This window comes from Callithrix jacchus, chromosome 5 (genome assembly GCF_049354715.1).
Source record: "Callithrix jacchus isolate 240 chromosome 5, calJac240_pri, whole genome shotgun sequence".
Lineage (NCBI taxonomy): Eukaryota > Metazoa > Chordata > Mammalia > Primates > Cebidae > Callithrix > Callithrix jacchus.
In genome coordinates, this window is record NC_133506.1 from 64160649 (window position 1) to 64175092 (window position 14444).

A 14444-nucleotide genomic window follows, 5' to 3' on the forward strand; every position below is an offset into this window, starting at 1 on the left:
GAGATGACAGAAAGGCTGTGTGTTCACCAAGTGACCACTCACCGGGGGCGTGACCAGGCCCGGCTGTGGCAGTGGGAGTGGGCGGGATTAGGAAGGGGAGGCTAAGGATGGCCGAGAGAGGGGTGGGGGCAGGTAAGGACTAAAGGACTGGTCCCTCCAACAGGTGGACAAGACCGAAGACAAGTCCCTGGAGGAGCGGGGCCGTATCCTCATCTCCCTCAAGTACAGCTCACAGAAGCAGGGCCTGCTGGTGGGCATCGTGCGGTGCGCACACCTGGCTGCCATGGACGCCAATGGCTACTCGGACCCCTACGTGAAAACGTGAGTGTGCCATGCATGTGACCTCCTGCCACCTCCTCACCTCTGGCCTCCATGGTCTCAGGTGACAGGCACCCAGGGAGCAGCTGAGGTTCAGGGGTGCCATGTTCCCTGATGGGCTCCTTTGGCAACTCCAGGGGTTAAGCATGGCCAGCTAATGTCACAGGTGGGGAAACTGAGGCCCAGATAAGCTGAGTGGCTTCCCAGGTTCATGCAGATATTAGTTATCTCCTGATGCCATGTCCAGGCTTCTCTGTGACTGAGGGGCCCAGGAGGGGCCATGAGCAGTTTGGAGGAGGGGATAGGAGAAGGCAGGGCCCACCAGGAGGCTGGGAGAGGCAGCAGAGAAAGTCTTCCAGGCCTTGGCAACTGCCCACCTGTGCCCAGCCCTATCTTGGGGCCACAGATGTGGATAAGAGTCTACCCAGCTCTACCAGTGGAGGCCAATGGTGGTCCTGGGGAGAGCCACTAAAGGGCCATGCCAGGTGGCCTGGGCCCCAGAGCTGTGGATCTGTGAGCCTGTCCAGGATGGGCTGTGTAGCTCTGAGAGCCAGGCAGGAGCCCTGGCCCTTTGGAGAGGGTGCCACAGGTGCTACAGCGGCCGCCTGCAGTGCTTGGAGCTCTGCAGAAACTAGGTAGGTATGAGTCTGAGCTCGCAGGGAGACTCTGGAAAGGGGAGACTTAGGGAGGAATTTAGTTCAGCAGAAAGGAGAGGCAGGTGCTTCAGGGAGGGGGAATGACAGAGGAATGGCTCTAACCTAGGGGACACCAGGGACCCAGGTGACTGAGGCCTCGGGGGCATCTTGGCACCATGAAGAGGCCAGTACTACTTGTGGCACAGCTCTGGGGGCACCATCCCCACTGGCCGTGATTGTATTCCTACCACTTTTAAAATTATATGGTGCAGGTGCAGTGACTCACACTTATATTCCCAACACTTTGGAAGGCCAAGGCAGGAGGATTGCTTGAGGCTGGGAGTTTGAGACCCCCATCTCTACCAAAAATTTAAAAATTAGCCGGGCATAGTGGCGTGTGCCTGTAGTCCTAGCTACTTGGGAGGATTGCTTGAGCCCAGGAGTTTGAGACTAGCCTGGGCAACATACTGAGACCTTGTCTCTACAGTTAAAAATAATAATACATTAGGCCATGTGCAGTGGCTCATGCCTGCATTCCAAGCACTTGGGGAGGCTGAGGTGGGCGGATCACCTGGGTCAGGAGTTTTGAGACCATCCTGGCCAGTATGGGGAAACTCTATCTCTACTAAAAATCCAAAAATTAGCCAGGTGTGGTGGCGAGTACCTGTAATCCCAGCTATTCGGGAGGCTGAGGCAGGAAAATCACTTCAACCTGGGTGGTGGAGATTGCAGTGAGCCAAGATCACACCACTGCACTCCAGTCAGGGTGACAGAGCGAGACATTGTCTCAAAATAATAGCAATAATAAATAAAAATAATATGACAATCATAGGGTAGCCACTTTGGGAAGCAATTGACAGTTCCTCAGAAAGTTAAACACAGAGTCACCGTTTGATCTGGCAATTCCACTCCTAGTAGTATACCCAAGAGATAAGAAAAATATGTCCATCCTAAAACTTGTACAAGAATGTTCATAGCAGCATTATTCACAGCAGCCAAAAGTGGAAACAGCCCAAGACTCCATCCACTGATGAATGGATGCTCAAAAGCAGTCTGTTCTTGTGGTAGAAGATCAGCCTTAAGAAAAAGTGGAGCACTGGTTACACTGTGGATGAACCTGGAGAGCAAGATGCTAAGTGACAGAAGCCAGGCACAGAAGGCCACGTATTGCAGGATTCCGTTTCTGTGAAGTGTCCGGAATAGGCCAACCCACAGAGGCAGAGAATGGATTTGTGTTTGCAGGAGCCAGGGAAAGCTTGAGGTGTCATCGGCAGTAGCTGCTGAAGGGTCCTAGGTTTCCTTCTGGGGTGACAAAAGTGTTCTAAAATTGATTGTGATGATGGCTGCATCATTCCGTGAATATACCCCAAACCACTGAATTATATACATCTGAAAGGGTGCGTTGTACAGTATGTGTATTATGTCTCTCAAAAATCTGTATTTAAAAAAATCCAATCACACCAGGCTCCAGGAGCAGAGCCTAGGACCTGCTGCATCTGTGGGGGAAGTTAGGCTCCCAAAAATAGCACAGGGGCTACTGGTTTTCTTTGTGGAAAACACTAAAGTGGGCCCCAGCCTCAACAATGAGTAAACAGTCTCAGTGCCCTGGAGACCCGAGTGTTGGAGGAAGCTCTGTGAATGCTCAGAAGACACTTGGGAGACTCTTGTAATAACCACTGGGGAGAAAGCTGGCAGTGTCCAGTCGATGTGGAAAATGTGGGTGTGCTGTGACCACATTATTTTCCTTCCAGGGTTATTTCCTAGAAACCTGGGCAGGGGTGGGTAGCTGTTTATCGCAGCATTGCTCATAGTAGCTATAAACTGGAAATAGTCAAACATTCATCACCAGAGGAATAGATTAATCAAACGTGGCATATGTGTAGAATGTAGGCTATGCCGTTAAAATGAGTAAGTTAGAACTATATGAATTATTATAACATGGACAGCTGTTCAGAACACCAGACGACACACACAGTAGGAAACTGGTTTGCATATATATTTTTTCTTCTGACTTGTCATTGACTTGAAGCTCATGTGTATACATCCTTGCAGAAGGATGCAATCGGAAGCCAAAATGGTGTGAATTTTTTTTTTTTTTTTTGAGATCAGAGTCTCACTCTGTTGTCCAGGCTGGAGTGCTGGGCACAATCTCAGCTCATTTCAACATCTGCCTCCCAGGTTCAAGCAGTTCTTGTGCCTCAGCCTCCCAAGTAGCTCAGATTACAGGCATGCACCACCATGCCTGGCTAATTTTTGTAATTTTAGTAGAGATGGGGTTTCACCATGTTAGCCAGGCTGGTCTTCAACTCCTGACCTCAAGCAATCCACCCCTCTCAGGTCCCAAAGTGCTGGGATTATAGGCATGAGCCACGATGCCCAAGCTATGGTGTGAAATTTTTAAATCAGGTTATATGCCCACCTACCAGATGGACAGGAATTCCAGGGCTGTCTGCTGGGTTGCTCAGACAGCAAGGTCTTAACCTGCTGTGACAGTCGGTTCAGCTGACTTCCATGGGCAAGCAGGGGGCCTCCTGGGCAGGGCCTGTCCACTGCACCATAGGCTCCTCCCTGCCACAGGGGGCTGGTCTAGGTGCTGTTGGAACCCTTCAGCTGGGTCCCACCTGCCAGGCACAGGCCAGGTCATGTTACCTTTCAGACCAGCAGAGCTGTGGGCCACTCCCTGTATCTGAGCTACACCTCACCTGAGACCTCCATGTCTGTTTCATACTCCCTGGGTGAGACATGGGGCTGCTGTTCAGGTCTCCTCAGGGATGCCTGTCTCTGAAAGGCACCTTCATGGACCAGGGCCCACATCCTCGATAATAGCAGGGGAAATAAGTGCACAGGCTAGATGGTAAGAGGGGTACCCCTCAGCTGCATCCTTGACCTGGAAGAGAGAGAGTGACCTGTGCCCCGGAAGATGGGAGGGATGTGCCCAGTGGCTGATGCTGAGGGGCAAAGCTAGATGGGTCAGTGCCTTTTGTCTGCACCATTATTTTTCTTTCTGTATTTCTTCCTTTAATTTTTTGAGACAGTGACTTACTCTGTCACCTGGGCTGGAAGCAGTAGTGCGATCATATCTCACAGCAGCCTCAAACTCCTGGGCTTAAGCAGTCCTTCCACCTCAGCCTCCGGAGTAGCTGGGACTACAGGTGTGCACCACCATACCTGGATAGTTGTTTTTTGTATTTTTTGTACAGACTGGGTTTCGCCATATTGGCCAGGCTGGTGTCAAAGTCCTGGACTCAAGTGATGCTCCTAGATCCACTCTTCCAAAGTGTGGGTAACAGGTGTGAGCCACTGTGCCCAGCCATGCACCATTTTTATAAACCTCATTTCTGGTGACACTTGACTCAGTGTCCCCAGGCTGGAAGTGGACCCCAGGCCCAGCTCTGGAAAGTTTGATGGAAAACCCCAGGAGTAACAGTGGCTGTGACAGTTGCTGACATATTGAGTAATAACTCTGAGCTGTGGGATGGCTGCATGTGACTCTCGCAGAAGCCTATGCAGTCGCTTCTGTTATCTGCATTTCATACCAGCGAAAATGGCGGAAACTGGCAGCAACTTGCTGTGCCACCCTGGGCAACTCCCTTCCTTCTCCAGCTCTCTTATCTAGAACCAGAAGGGTTTCTTCTCAAAGCCACAGGCAAACAGGAGTCGCTGTGTAGGGGGCTCGAGGTGCATGACTTGGGGAGTTCATGAGCCCCAGGGGCCAGGTCCACTGTCCTGACAGTAAGGGAGGGAGAGACGCCACAGGGCAGGCCTCTGGGGCTTCACAGGGTGCACTGGTGCCAGAGCAGATGCTGAGGGATCTCCCCAGAATGTCAGATCAGGATGGAAGGGCACTCCCAGCAGAGAAAACAGCATAACAGAGGAACTGTCCATGGCTGCCCGTGGCTGAAGGCACCCAGGCTGGTGCCCATTGTGGAAGTCTGGTGGCTGAGTGAGGGGTCACTAGATGAACACAGGTTGTGTAGGCTGAGGGCACAGAAATCCCCAAACCACCTTCCTTCCAGGGACTCGTGAAGGCAGGGTGTGCAGGACTCTTGTGACACTGCTCTTCACCCCGTCACAAAACAGGCCAAGCACAGTTCACAGCAGAAACAATTCCAGCATGCAGCAAAATGGCCAAGGAGCACAGTAACTGAAGAAAACTGCTGTCTCCAGGCGGCGGCTTAGTGGAATTCCCCCGCACTTTTTATTTTAGTCAGGTTTTTTGAGGTACAGTTGAGCATCCCAAATCCAAAAATTCAAAATTCAAAACATTCTAAGTGCTCACATGACGCTCAAAGGAAATGCTTATTGAAGCATTTGAGATTTCAGATTGTTCAGTTTTTGAATTTTTGAAATTCTGAATTAGGGATTCTGAACTGGTAAATACACTTAAAATGTTACAAAATCTGAGAAATCCAAAATTCAAAACATCTGGTCCAAGCATTTCAGATAATGGATCCTCAACGTGTATCATTCACATCCTGTGAGGTTTTTCCTTTTTTTTTCAGACAGGGTCTTGCTCTGTCATCCAGGCTGGAGTAGCGTGGTGCAAAGATGGCTCACTGTAGCCTTGAACTCCTGGGCTCAAGTGATCTTCCCACCTCAGCCTTGTGAGTAGCTGGGAATACAGGCATGCGCCACCATGCCCAGCTAAGTGTTCATTCTTTTGTAGAGATGGGGTCTCACTGTATTGCCCAGGCTGGTACAATCTTATTACCACCACCACAATCAAGATACAGAACATGACCCCAGAAAGCTCCCCAGCACCAGGCAACCACTGACCTGTTTTCTGTGTCAGTAGTGTTGCATTTTCCAGACTTCCCCATGAAGGCAGTCAGATAGTGTGTGCCCCGTGAGTCCGGCTTCTTTCATGCAGCGGAGTGTGTTGAGATGCATCTGTCAGTTGCAGGCATATGCCCTGTGAGTCCAGCTTTTGTCAGTTGCAGGTGCCAGGAGTTCAGTCCTTTTTATTGCTGAATAGGCTTCCATCATGAGAGTAAACCACAGGTTTGTTGTTGGTTAGTTCCCCAGCTGAAGGGCATGTGTTTCTAAATTTTAGTGATGGTAGAACGCGGCAATGAACAGGTTTCTGTGTGGACATATGTCTTCATTTCTCTCTCGTAATCCCAAGTTTTGTCCTTATGCATTTTCTAGTGTTTCTATAATAAACAAGTAGTATTTATGCCATAAAAATCAAAATTTAAAACAAATGCAAAGTAAAGCAACTGTGAGATATCATTTTCTGCTCTCAAACCAGCAAGGATTTTGTAAGTGATAGCATCCAGCTTTGTTGAGGGTGCTGTGTGTCAACCATGCAGCCTTTCTGGAGAGCAGTTGGTCAAAACAAGATAAGCTGGACACAGGTATGCCTTTGGGCAGGCGCCTTCACTTCTAAGGATTCAGATATTCACTGGACAGATGTTTGTTGAGCTCCCCGATGCCAGGCCCAGGTAGTGGGTGAGACTCCAGAGGCCCCAGAGCACACCTAGTGGGGGCAGGTCAATTGTCATGCAATTATCCATGCAGAGACAGGGTGAGAAGTTTTGCAAAGAAGTTGGGGACCTCTTGTCCCCTTCTCCAGCCTGCACATGACTTCACTGTCATAGAGAAAGGAGTACCACCCCTGGACTTGCCGGCTGTGTGACCTTGGGCAAGTCACTCCACCTTTCTGAGCCTCAGAGGAAGACAGCTGTTCTGCATCAAAGTCTAAGGCCTTAATGCTTATGGAGACAAGACCGTCTAGCTGGCCTCCCTGTTACTCTACAAAAGGTCTTCTCCTTCCTCAAAAGTCCAGTGAGGTAGTGTTGATGGTTGTACAACTCTGGGAGTATACTGAAGGCAACTGCATTTTATACTTCAGAAGGATGGATTTTTTTTTTATGGTATGTGAAATATAACTCAATAAATCTGCTATTTTATAATAGAAGCTTGAGGCCTGGCATGGTAGCTCATGCCTGTAATCCCAGCACTTTGGGAGGCCAGGGTGGGATCACCTGAGGTCAGGAGTTCAAGACCAGCCTGACCAACACAGTGAAACCCCAGCTCTACTAAAAATGTAAAAATTAGCTGGGCATGGTGGCAGGCACCTGTAATCCCAGCTACTTGGGAGGCTGAGGCAGGAGAATCGTTTGAACCCAGGAGATGGAGGTTGCAGTGAGCCTGAGATCATGTCACTGCACTCCAGCCTGGGTGACAAGAGCAAAACTCCATCTCAAAAAAAAAAAAAAAAAAAAAAAAGGCCAGGTACAGTGGTTCATGCCTGTAATCCCAGCACATTTGGGAGGCCGAGGCGGGTGGATCACAAGGTCGAGATCAAGACCATCCTGGGCAACATGGTGAAACCCCATCTCTACTCAAAAGTACAAAAATTAGCTGGGCATGGTGGCGTGTGATTGTAGTCCCAACTACTTGGGAGGCTGAAGTAGGAGAATTGCTAAACCTTTAAACCCGGGAGGCAGAGGTTGCAGTGAGCCGACATTGTGCCATCCACTCCAGGTCTGGCTACAGAGCGACCAAAAAAGAAAGAAAGAAAGAAAGAAAGAAAAGCTCGAATGTGAGACCAACTCTGCTAAAAACTCTAGTCTGGTGGGAAGCATGAGCCTTGTGAAAATGAGACTTCCAGAAATGAGGAAAACCCCTTCCCAGGTGGATGGAGGGGCCTGCCATGGTTAACTTCAGGAATGTGTGTGTGAACAGAAGTGAGGCGGATTAAGGGACTGCTTGGTTCCCGAAAACAATGTCTCACCTTTGTCACAAAATAGTGTTGGGAAAATCCAATTATTAGAACAACAGAAGGGCCCAGGAATCTCCAGGGACAGAAGCTCTTCTAATCCCCACAGGCTTCATCTGTGCCCCATAGCTTGTGCCCATCCTCTGCCCGTCTTTTGGATGTAATTCCAGATACTTGAGGCCAGATGTGGACAAGAAATCCAAACATAAGACAGCAGTAAAGAAAAAAACCCTGAACCCGGAGTTCAATGAGGTATGAGGGCTGGTAGAGCTTCAGGAAGGCCACTCCTCTGCCCTAAGATGGTAGGGGTGTGGCTGGAGGGGCTGGGTTTTCAAAAGGTTATGGTGGGATGAGGAGGATGGTCAGAGGTGGTGGGGCGGGGCCACATCAGGCCACAGACACGGGGGAGCTGAGGGACCCCTGGGAAGCTCTTGGCAGGACTTGCTGGATGTAGGGCTGGGAGAGGGAAGTGTTGAGGGGAGTCCTGGGTTCCTCTTGAAGGCAACAGGGCAAAGAGGAGTTGAAGATGGGGGAAGCTCTGTGTGGGGCAAGGGGAGTCACGGTGCCCTGGGGACCCCAGAACAGTCTTCATCCCAGGAGGGTCAGTATGGCTGGAAACATGGATTCCCCCCAAGGAACAAGAAGGAAAGAAGAGCAGAGGGGCCTCAGGTAGAGCCCACACCACAGCAGTGATCCAGGGGCAGACAGGGGGCCAAGGAAATGCTTCCAGAGAGCAAGGGGGATCCCGGGTGGAAGAGAGGGTCCCAGAAGCTTAGAGAGAGAGGGACCCACAGAGTAGGGAGAGGTCAGCAAAGCCAGGCCCCAGGGAGGCCCAGGATGACGGGGACTGGGGCGTGCAGAACCTCTGCAGTCAGGAGGCCCCCGGGATATGGGCAGAGCAGGCTCAGGGACACGGAGCAAGTGAGCGAGGGGATGGGGTCCTGGAGACCCCAGCAGAGCTTGGGGGAAGTAGGCAAGACACATGGGCATCCACCCCTCATCCACCCTGAGTGCTGACCACCCCCGCCCTCCTCATTCTGCACCCCTCACACCCTCCTGAGTGCTGACCACCCCCGCCCTCCTCGTTCCCCACCCCTCACACCCTCCTGAGTGCTGACCACTCCTGCCCTCCTCATTCCCCACCCCTCATACCCTCCTGAGTGCTGACCACCCCGCCCTCCTCATTCCCCCACCCCTCACACCCTCCTGGCCACTGGCCGAGGCCCAGGCCTCGTGGCATCAGCGCTAACTCCATTCTGGCCAGCAGGAGTTCTGCTATGAGATTAAGCATGGGGACCTGGCCAAGAAGTCCCTGGAGGTCACCGTGTGGGATTACGACATTGGGAGATCCAACGATTTCATTGGTAAGGGGGCACAGTGGGAACACTGTCTCGCTGCCTGTCCTGGCTTAGGCCACTGACCCTCCTTCCTGGCCCCTGGGGAAAGCTGGAGCCACAGACCAACTGCCCTCAGACCTTCTCCAGCCTGACCCCTGTGCCCCAGAAAGGGACAGGCCAAGAGAGGGAAGGAGTTGTGGGAGGGCCACACAGCAGTCTGTGATGGAGTGGGGACAGGAGACGGTGATGGGCAGCACCTTGGGCTGGACTCTGAGCCCTCGGGATTCCCAAATTCCTGGTGGGCCTGGTGACTGCACATAGTGGGGCTGCTGGCCCTTTCTCCCCTCTTCCAGCCCCCATTCCTTGGCCCTGACACTGCCTCTGCACCCTGCCTCTAGCCCTGCCCTGGTGGAAGAGGGGCAGGATGACAGGGCTAGAGCATGGCTTGGAGGTCAGCTCCTGTCCAAGCTCAGAACCCAGCGGGCAGGGGGAGAAGCCGGCCTTGGAGCACAGAACCTGGGAGGGAGCATGGGCCCCAGGCCGAGGAGTCAGAGGGTCCCTGTGCCCCAGCTGCCCCTCCCATCCTCCTGCAGGTGGCGTGGTTCTGGGCATTAATGCCAAGGGGGAGCGTCTGAAGCACTGGTTCGACTGCCTGAAGAACAAGGACAAGCGCATTGAGCGCTGGCACACACTCACCAGCGAGCTCCCGGGGGCTGTGCTCAGCGACTGATGCCTGCCCACCACCACCAGCCCCGTGCCACCTGCGCCCAGCACGGCCAGCCCCAGGCTTCCCCAGCAGCCACCACAGCCTGTGGCTCCCACGTCGGGGTAGATCTAGGACCCCTGTTGGATGCAGAGCCACCGCAGTCCCCGTGTGTAGGACTTGGAGGGCTCAGCCACTCTGGGATGGGGAGGGCAGGGAGCTGGGGTGGGGCTCTCAGCCCTCTGGTGCCCAAGAGGCCAGTGGTGGAAGGAGACCTCAGCATGTGTCCAGGGGAAGGGGACAGGGCCACCTGGGGCAAGGGCCCTTCTAGAGGCCAGCCCAGGCTGAGAGGACAGGAGTGCGGGTCATGCTGAGGGGCAATGGGAACGGAGGAGGGAGGTGGTGAGGAGGCAGGCAGGTGGAGGATGAGACCTTGAAGATCGGCTGCTCCCAGATGTAGCCCAAGAAAGACTGACTGCATCCCTCATCTCTGTCACCTGCTGGGCAGGTGGAAGAAGCGGGCCTGCAAGCCAGAAGTCTGCCAGAGTTCCCCGAGGCTCCTGATGAGGGGCAGACTGGTACATGCTTCACTCAGTGATTCCACAAGCACTGGGGGTAAATGAGACATAGGGCCTGCCCTCAGGGAGTTCCCATCAGGGAACTGGGAACAAACCATTCCAACTGTGGCAAGAAATACCAAGACCAGCCTGGCTAGTCTGCAAGTACCTTGGGCTCTGTTTACTGCTGAGAGGTCAGGGAAAAGCAGTCCCAGTATTTGTGTGGTCACAAAGGCTTGGAGGAGAGAGAAAGCTGATGGGATCAGGGAGCTGCAGACCCAGGGCCTCCTCACTGGGCCAGGGTTTGTTAGGAAGGCGTGAGGCTCGAGGCAGGAGGTGGGGGAAGTGACGGAAGCACCATGGAGACGTTGGTGCAGGGTCAACGTCAGACTTCAGACGCAAGTCTCCCACTTCGATCTCTTTCTCCACCTGACGGACCTCAAGGACAGCCCACCCCCTCCTCTTTCCCTGCATAAGCATCAAGTCAACTGCAGTGGAGAAGAGGGTCCCTTTTGCTTGGAAAAAGCAAGAATTTCTCCACGTCCTCACTCTGCCCTTTACCCTCCTCTCTGCTTCCTGGCTCACACTGAGTACTGGGAGCCTCCAGGTGGTTGCTCATGGCATCTTGGCCCTACCACGGCCACAGATGTCCCTTTGGGAGTAGCTGGTGGCAGTCCAGGGCCTTGTCTCTGGGAGGCCTGTGGGGCCAGGTCTCCCCTTGCAGGAGCTGAGCAAGAGTCACCCTGCTTGGTGGGCCTGTCCACTCCCCTGAGTTAGGCTCTCCAAGAAGGGCTTGAGAGGATCTGAATCTTGGGGCTCAGGGCTGAAGCCAGCAAACTTTGCCTGCCTACTAAGGGGCCCTCAGGAATGCTGGGTGAACAGATGCAGAGCCAAAGAGTTGCACAGCTGGAGTTCCAGTGTGTGATGGAGACAGAGGACCAGAGAGGGCAGGTGACCTGCCCAGGGCTCTCCAGCCCCTACACAGCTGGAACCAGGATCCAGGGCCCCCAGCCCAGAGTGCCGGACACCACACTTGAGGGGTACTGGCATCTGAGGTCACCCGAGAGATCCTGCTGGCTGCTAGCCTGGGGCTCACCTGCCTGCTGCCCGCCCTTCAGCACTGGTAACGGGTCTCACAGGCACGAGGATGGGAACTTCCACTGCAGACAAAAAGCACACCACCGCCCAAGTTCCAGGGTCATGATTTGAATTACACCAAGTGCCCATCAGCCCTGTCCCAGGTTGCAGAGGAAACAGGACTCCAGCCCCCACACATTCCCTGGCCACCTGCTGCTCATGGAGCCTTATTTCCCTATCTTTAGGAAGGCTTTTGTATGTGGCAGAACTCATCTTCACAGCCCTGCAAGCTGGGTTTGACTCTGCCCCATCTTGTAGGTGAAAACAGGTTCCCAGAGTCTGAGCAGTTTGTCAAGGCCAAACAACCAGGAAGGGGTGAGCCAGGACTCAAACCCAAGTCCTCTGACTGCCACTTTCTCTCTCTGGGGATCAGTACCCCCAGTTCCTTCCCTCCTGGTCTGTCAGAGACTCAGCAGAGACCCCAGGTGGAGACTCAGTGAGCTCTGGTGCACGATAGGGACCTGGGGTCTTGTCACTGTCCTGCCACCTTGTCTGCTGGCTTTGAAACCATCCATGCTACTTCAGGCTCCCCCAGAGGTGCCTAACCCAGTCCCAGAATTCAGCCACCCTACCCCAGCCTCTGCAGGTTGAGGCAAAGGCTCCTCTTTTCTCCATGCAGCCAGAATGGAGACCCTTTGGGGACCTAAGGTAAGAGGCGGTCCATATCTAAAAGGCCTGGTGTCTAGCTAAGCTCTGGGTATCTTCTTAGCTTTGCTTTTTGAGCGGGGGTGGGGGGTGGGGGAGGTGGGGGGTGGTGGGGGGGTGGGTCTCATGCAAAGCTCTGGCTATCTTCTTTGCCTTTTGGGGGGAGGTCTCATTCAGAGAGGAGACTTGACAGCCTGTTTGAAGACACGGAAGTGATGAACGGCAAAGGTAGAAGAGGCTGTGTTATGGCTGTGTTAAGAGCCACCTGGTTATGGCTTCCTTAATTCAGCGCGTGGGCGGAAGGGCCCTGTAGGGGTACAGCTGGGACAAGAACCCGGAACTCCAGGCCCCTAGTGCAGGCCCTGTCCTGACCAGGCTGTGCAAATGGGGCTGGACCCGAAAGGTGGGGACAGTCAGGCTGGGAGGTGGGGCTCATTGGCCACCCAGCCCAGGGGCAGCGCGGCCACTCCGGCAGGAACCCCCCGCCAGGAAGTTTGGAAATCGTCCTTACCTAGGATCCCTGCTTGGTTCTAGATCCCATGCAGATTCTCTCTCTCAAAGTGCGTTGACTCCAAACGGGCATTTTTCCTCGGGTACATCAGCCCCACAAAGACAGGAAATTGATGCCAAAACAAAAGTCATTCCAAAGTCAGGTGTCAGTAATGAGGTGCCGCGTTCAACCCTGCCCCGCCCGCCGCCAGCAGTAGGCAATTCCAACGGGCCTGTCTTCCAGCCCTGAAGCGGTCACCTCCTGACCTCTAGTGGCCAGCGAGGGAACTGCGCCCGTCAGCACTAGCCAGTCCCCAACGGGCCCGACATCCAGCCCCTAAGCAGTCACCTACCGGCCTCTAATAGCGAGTGAGGGAACTGCGCCCCGCCCGCCGAGCCCAGGCCGTGCATGCCCTGCCCATGGTTCGTTCCTTCGCCAAGCAAGCGAACCTCCCGATGCATGGACTGTGGCTGTCGCCGACGCAGACTTTCGTGCGCTGCTTAACACTGTTTTGCTACCATGTGAAGGCTGCAGACACTGTCCTCAAACTACAGCCCCACAACACAAGTTTTGTACTTTGGTCTGACCCACCCAAAGGTGTCCTTTTAAAGTCTTATTTGTTAATATTTATAACGACATATAATCCAAAGTAAACAGAAACGTCACATTGCAATTTCATTGTCTTGGTGAGACTCTTGTTTTAATAGATTTGGTGGTGGGGCAGTGGCTCATGTCTGTAAGTCCTAGTACTTTTGGAAGTTGAGGCGGGAAGTGTGCTTAAGGCCAGTTTCGAGACCAGCCTGGTCAACATGGAGAAAACCCATCTTTACACACACATACTTAGCCTGGTGTGGTCTGTACACACATACTCTCTGACAATTAGCCTGGCATGGTGGAACACACCTGTAGCCCCAGCTATTTTGGAGGCAGAGGTAGGAGGGTCTCTTGAACCTGGGGCGTGGAGGTTACAGTGAGTTGAGATCATGCCACTGTGCGCCAACCTGGGCAACAGAGGGAGACTATAAAAAAAAAAAAAAAAAAAAAAGAACTTGGAGGGGAGAGTGGAAAGACGGAGGAAAAGGCAACTGAAACAATACAGTCTTGTTGTTATTCACCAGGAACCCATTTGATGTAGGCCCCCAAGTTACAGATGGGGAAACTGAGGCCCAATAAGGTTAAAATACTTGTGCGGAATCACATGGCTGGTCAATGGCAGAAGCAGAATTTGAATGGAAGCTGCACAAGACTTTTTTCACCATGACATGTTGGCCATGCTATTGTGCACTCATGCAACAAACAGCTGTGGAGTGGTTTGACTCTAATCCTAGTCCCTGTCTGAGGCGCCAAGAGTCTTGAAATTTGGAAGGTAATTTAACACATGTACTACTTAGGTTTTGAGGGAGAAAAATAAACCTTCCTAACCACAGATAAGTGGATGAGGACTAGTATCAATCCCCACACTTTATATTTTCATTCCACCTTGTTAGAAAGTGTTGACCAATTGTTGAATACAGTTTATTGTATATCATTCTTTATGTCAGATAGAAACTTTTCAAGAGATACAAGCCTTTGCTTTCTAACATCGACTAAAGAATAAAATGCATTATGTCACTGAATGTACAAACTTCTCAATGTCTTTCTTCTATGTCTCACCTTAGAATCAGGCTCAGGGTGAGAGTCTGGGGTCACTGTTAGGGGTTTGGAGTTTAGGGTTCAAGTTCAGGTTAGGGTCAGGGTTAGGGTAAAGGTTAGAGTCAGGGATAGGGTTAGGGTTTTGCATAATCAATAGGCATCTCATTTGCATGTATGATATTTCATGAATGTTCATGAGGAGAGCATGAATATTCATGGCTTAGGGGCAGGGTTGGGCTCCTAACCCTAATTAGGATCAGGTTCAC

At 52.6% G+C, this 14444-nt stretch overlaps 1 protein-coding gene across 5 annotated transcripts in view; it reads left to right on the plus strand.

Moving 5' to 3' along the window:
* The window catches only part of DOC2B (double C2 domain beta), a 34440-nt gene extending 21224 nt beyond the window's left edge, over positions 1–13216 (plus strand). For 2 of the 5 annotated variants that reach the window (XM_035299285.3, XM_035299287.3), the window contains 4 exons: positions 164–321; positions 7848–7929; positions 8942–9041; positions 9608–13216. In XM_035299285.3, coding sequence (XP_035155176.1) covers positions 164–321; positions 7848–7929; positions 8942–9041; positions 9608–9744 — 477 coding nt within the window. In that variant the 3' untranslated portion in view covers positions 9745–13216. Of the gene's footprint in view, positions 1–163; positions 322–7786; positions 7930–8941; positions 9042–9607 lie in introns of all 5 variants that reach the window. The other 3 variants (XM_035299286.3, XM_002763961.6, XR_013535371.1) reach the window with 2 other exon arrangements.
* The last annotated feature ends 1228 nt before the right edge of the window (positions 13217–14444 follow it).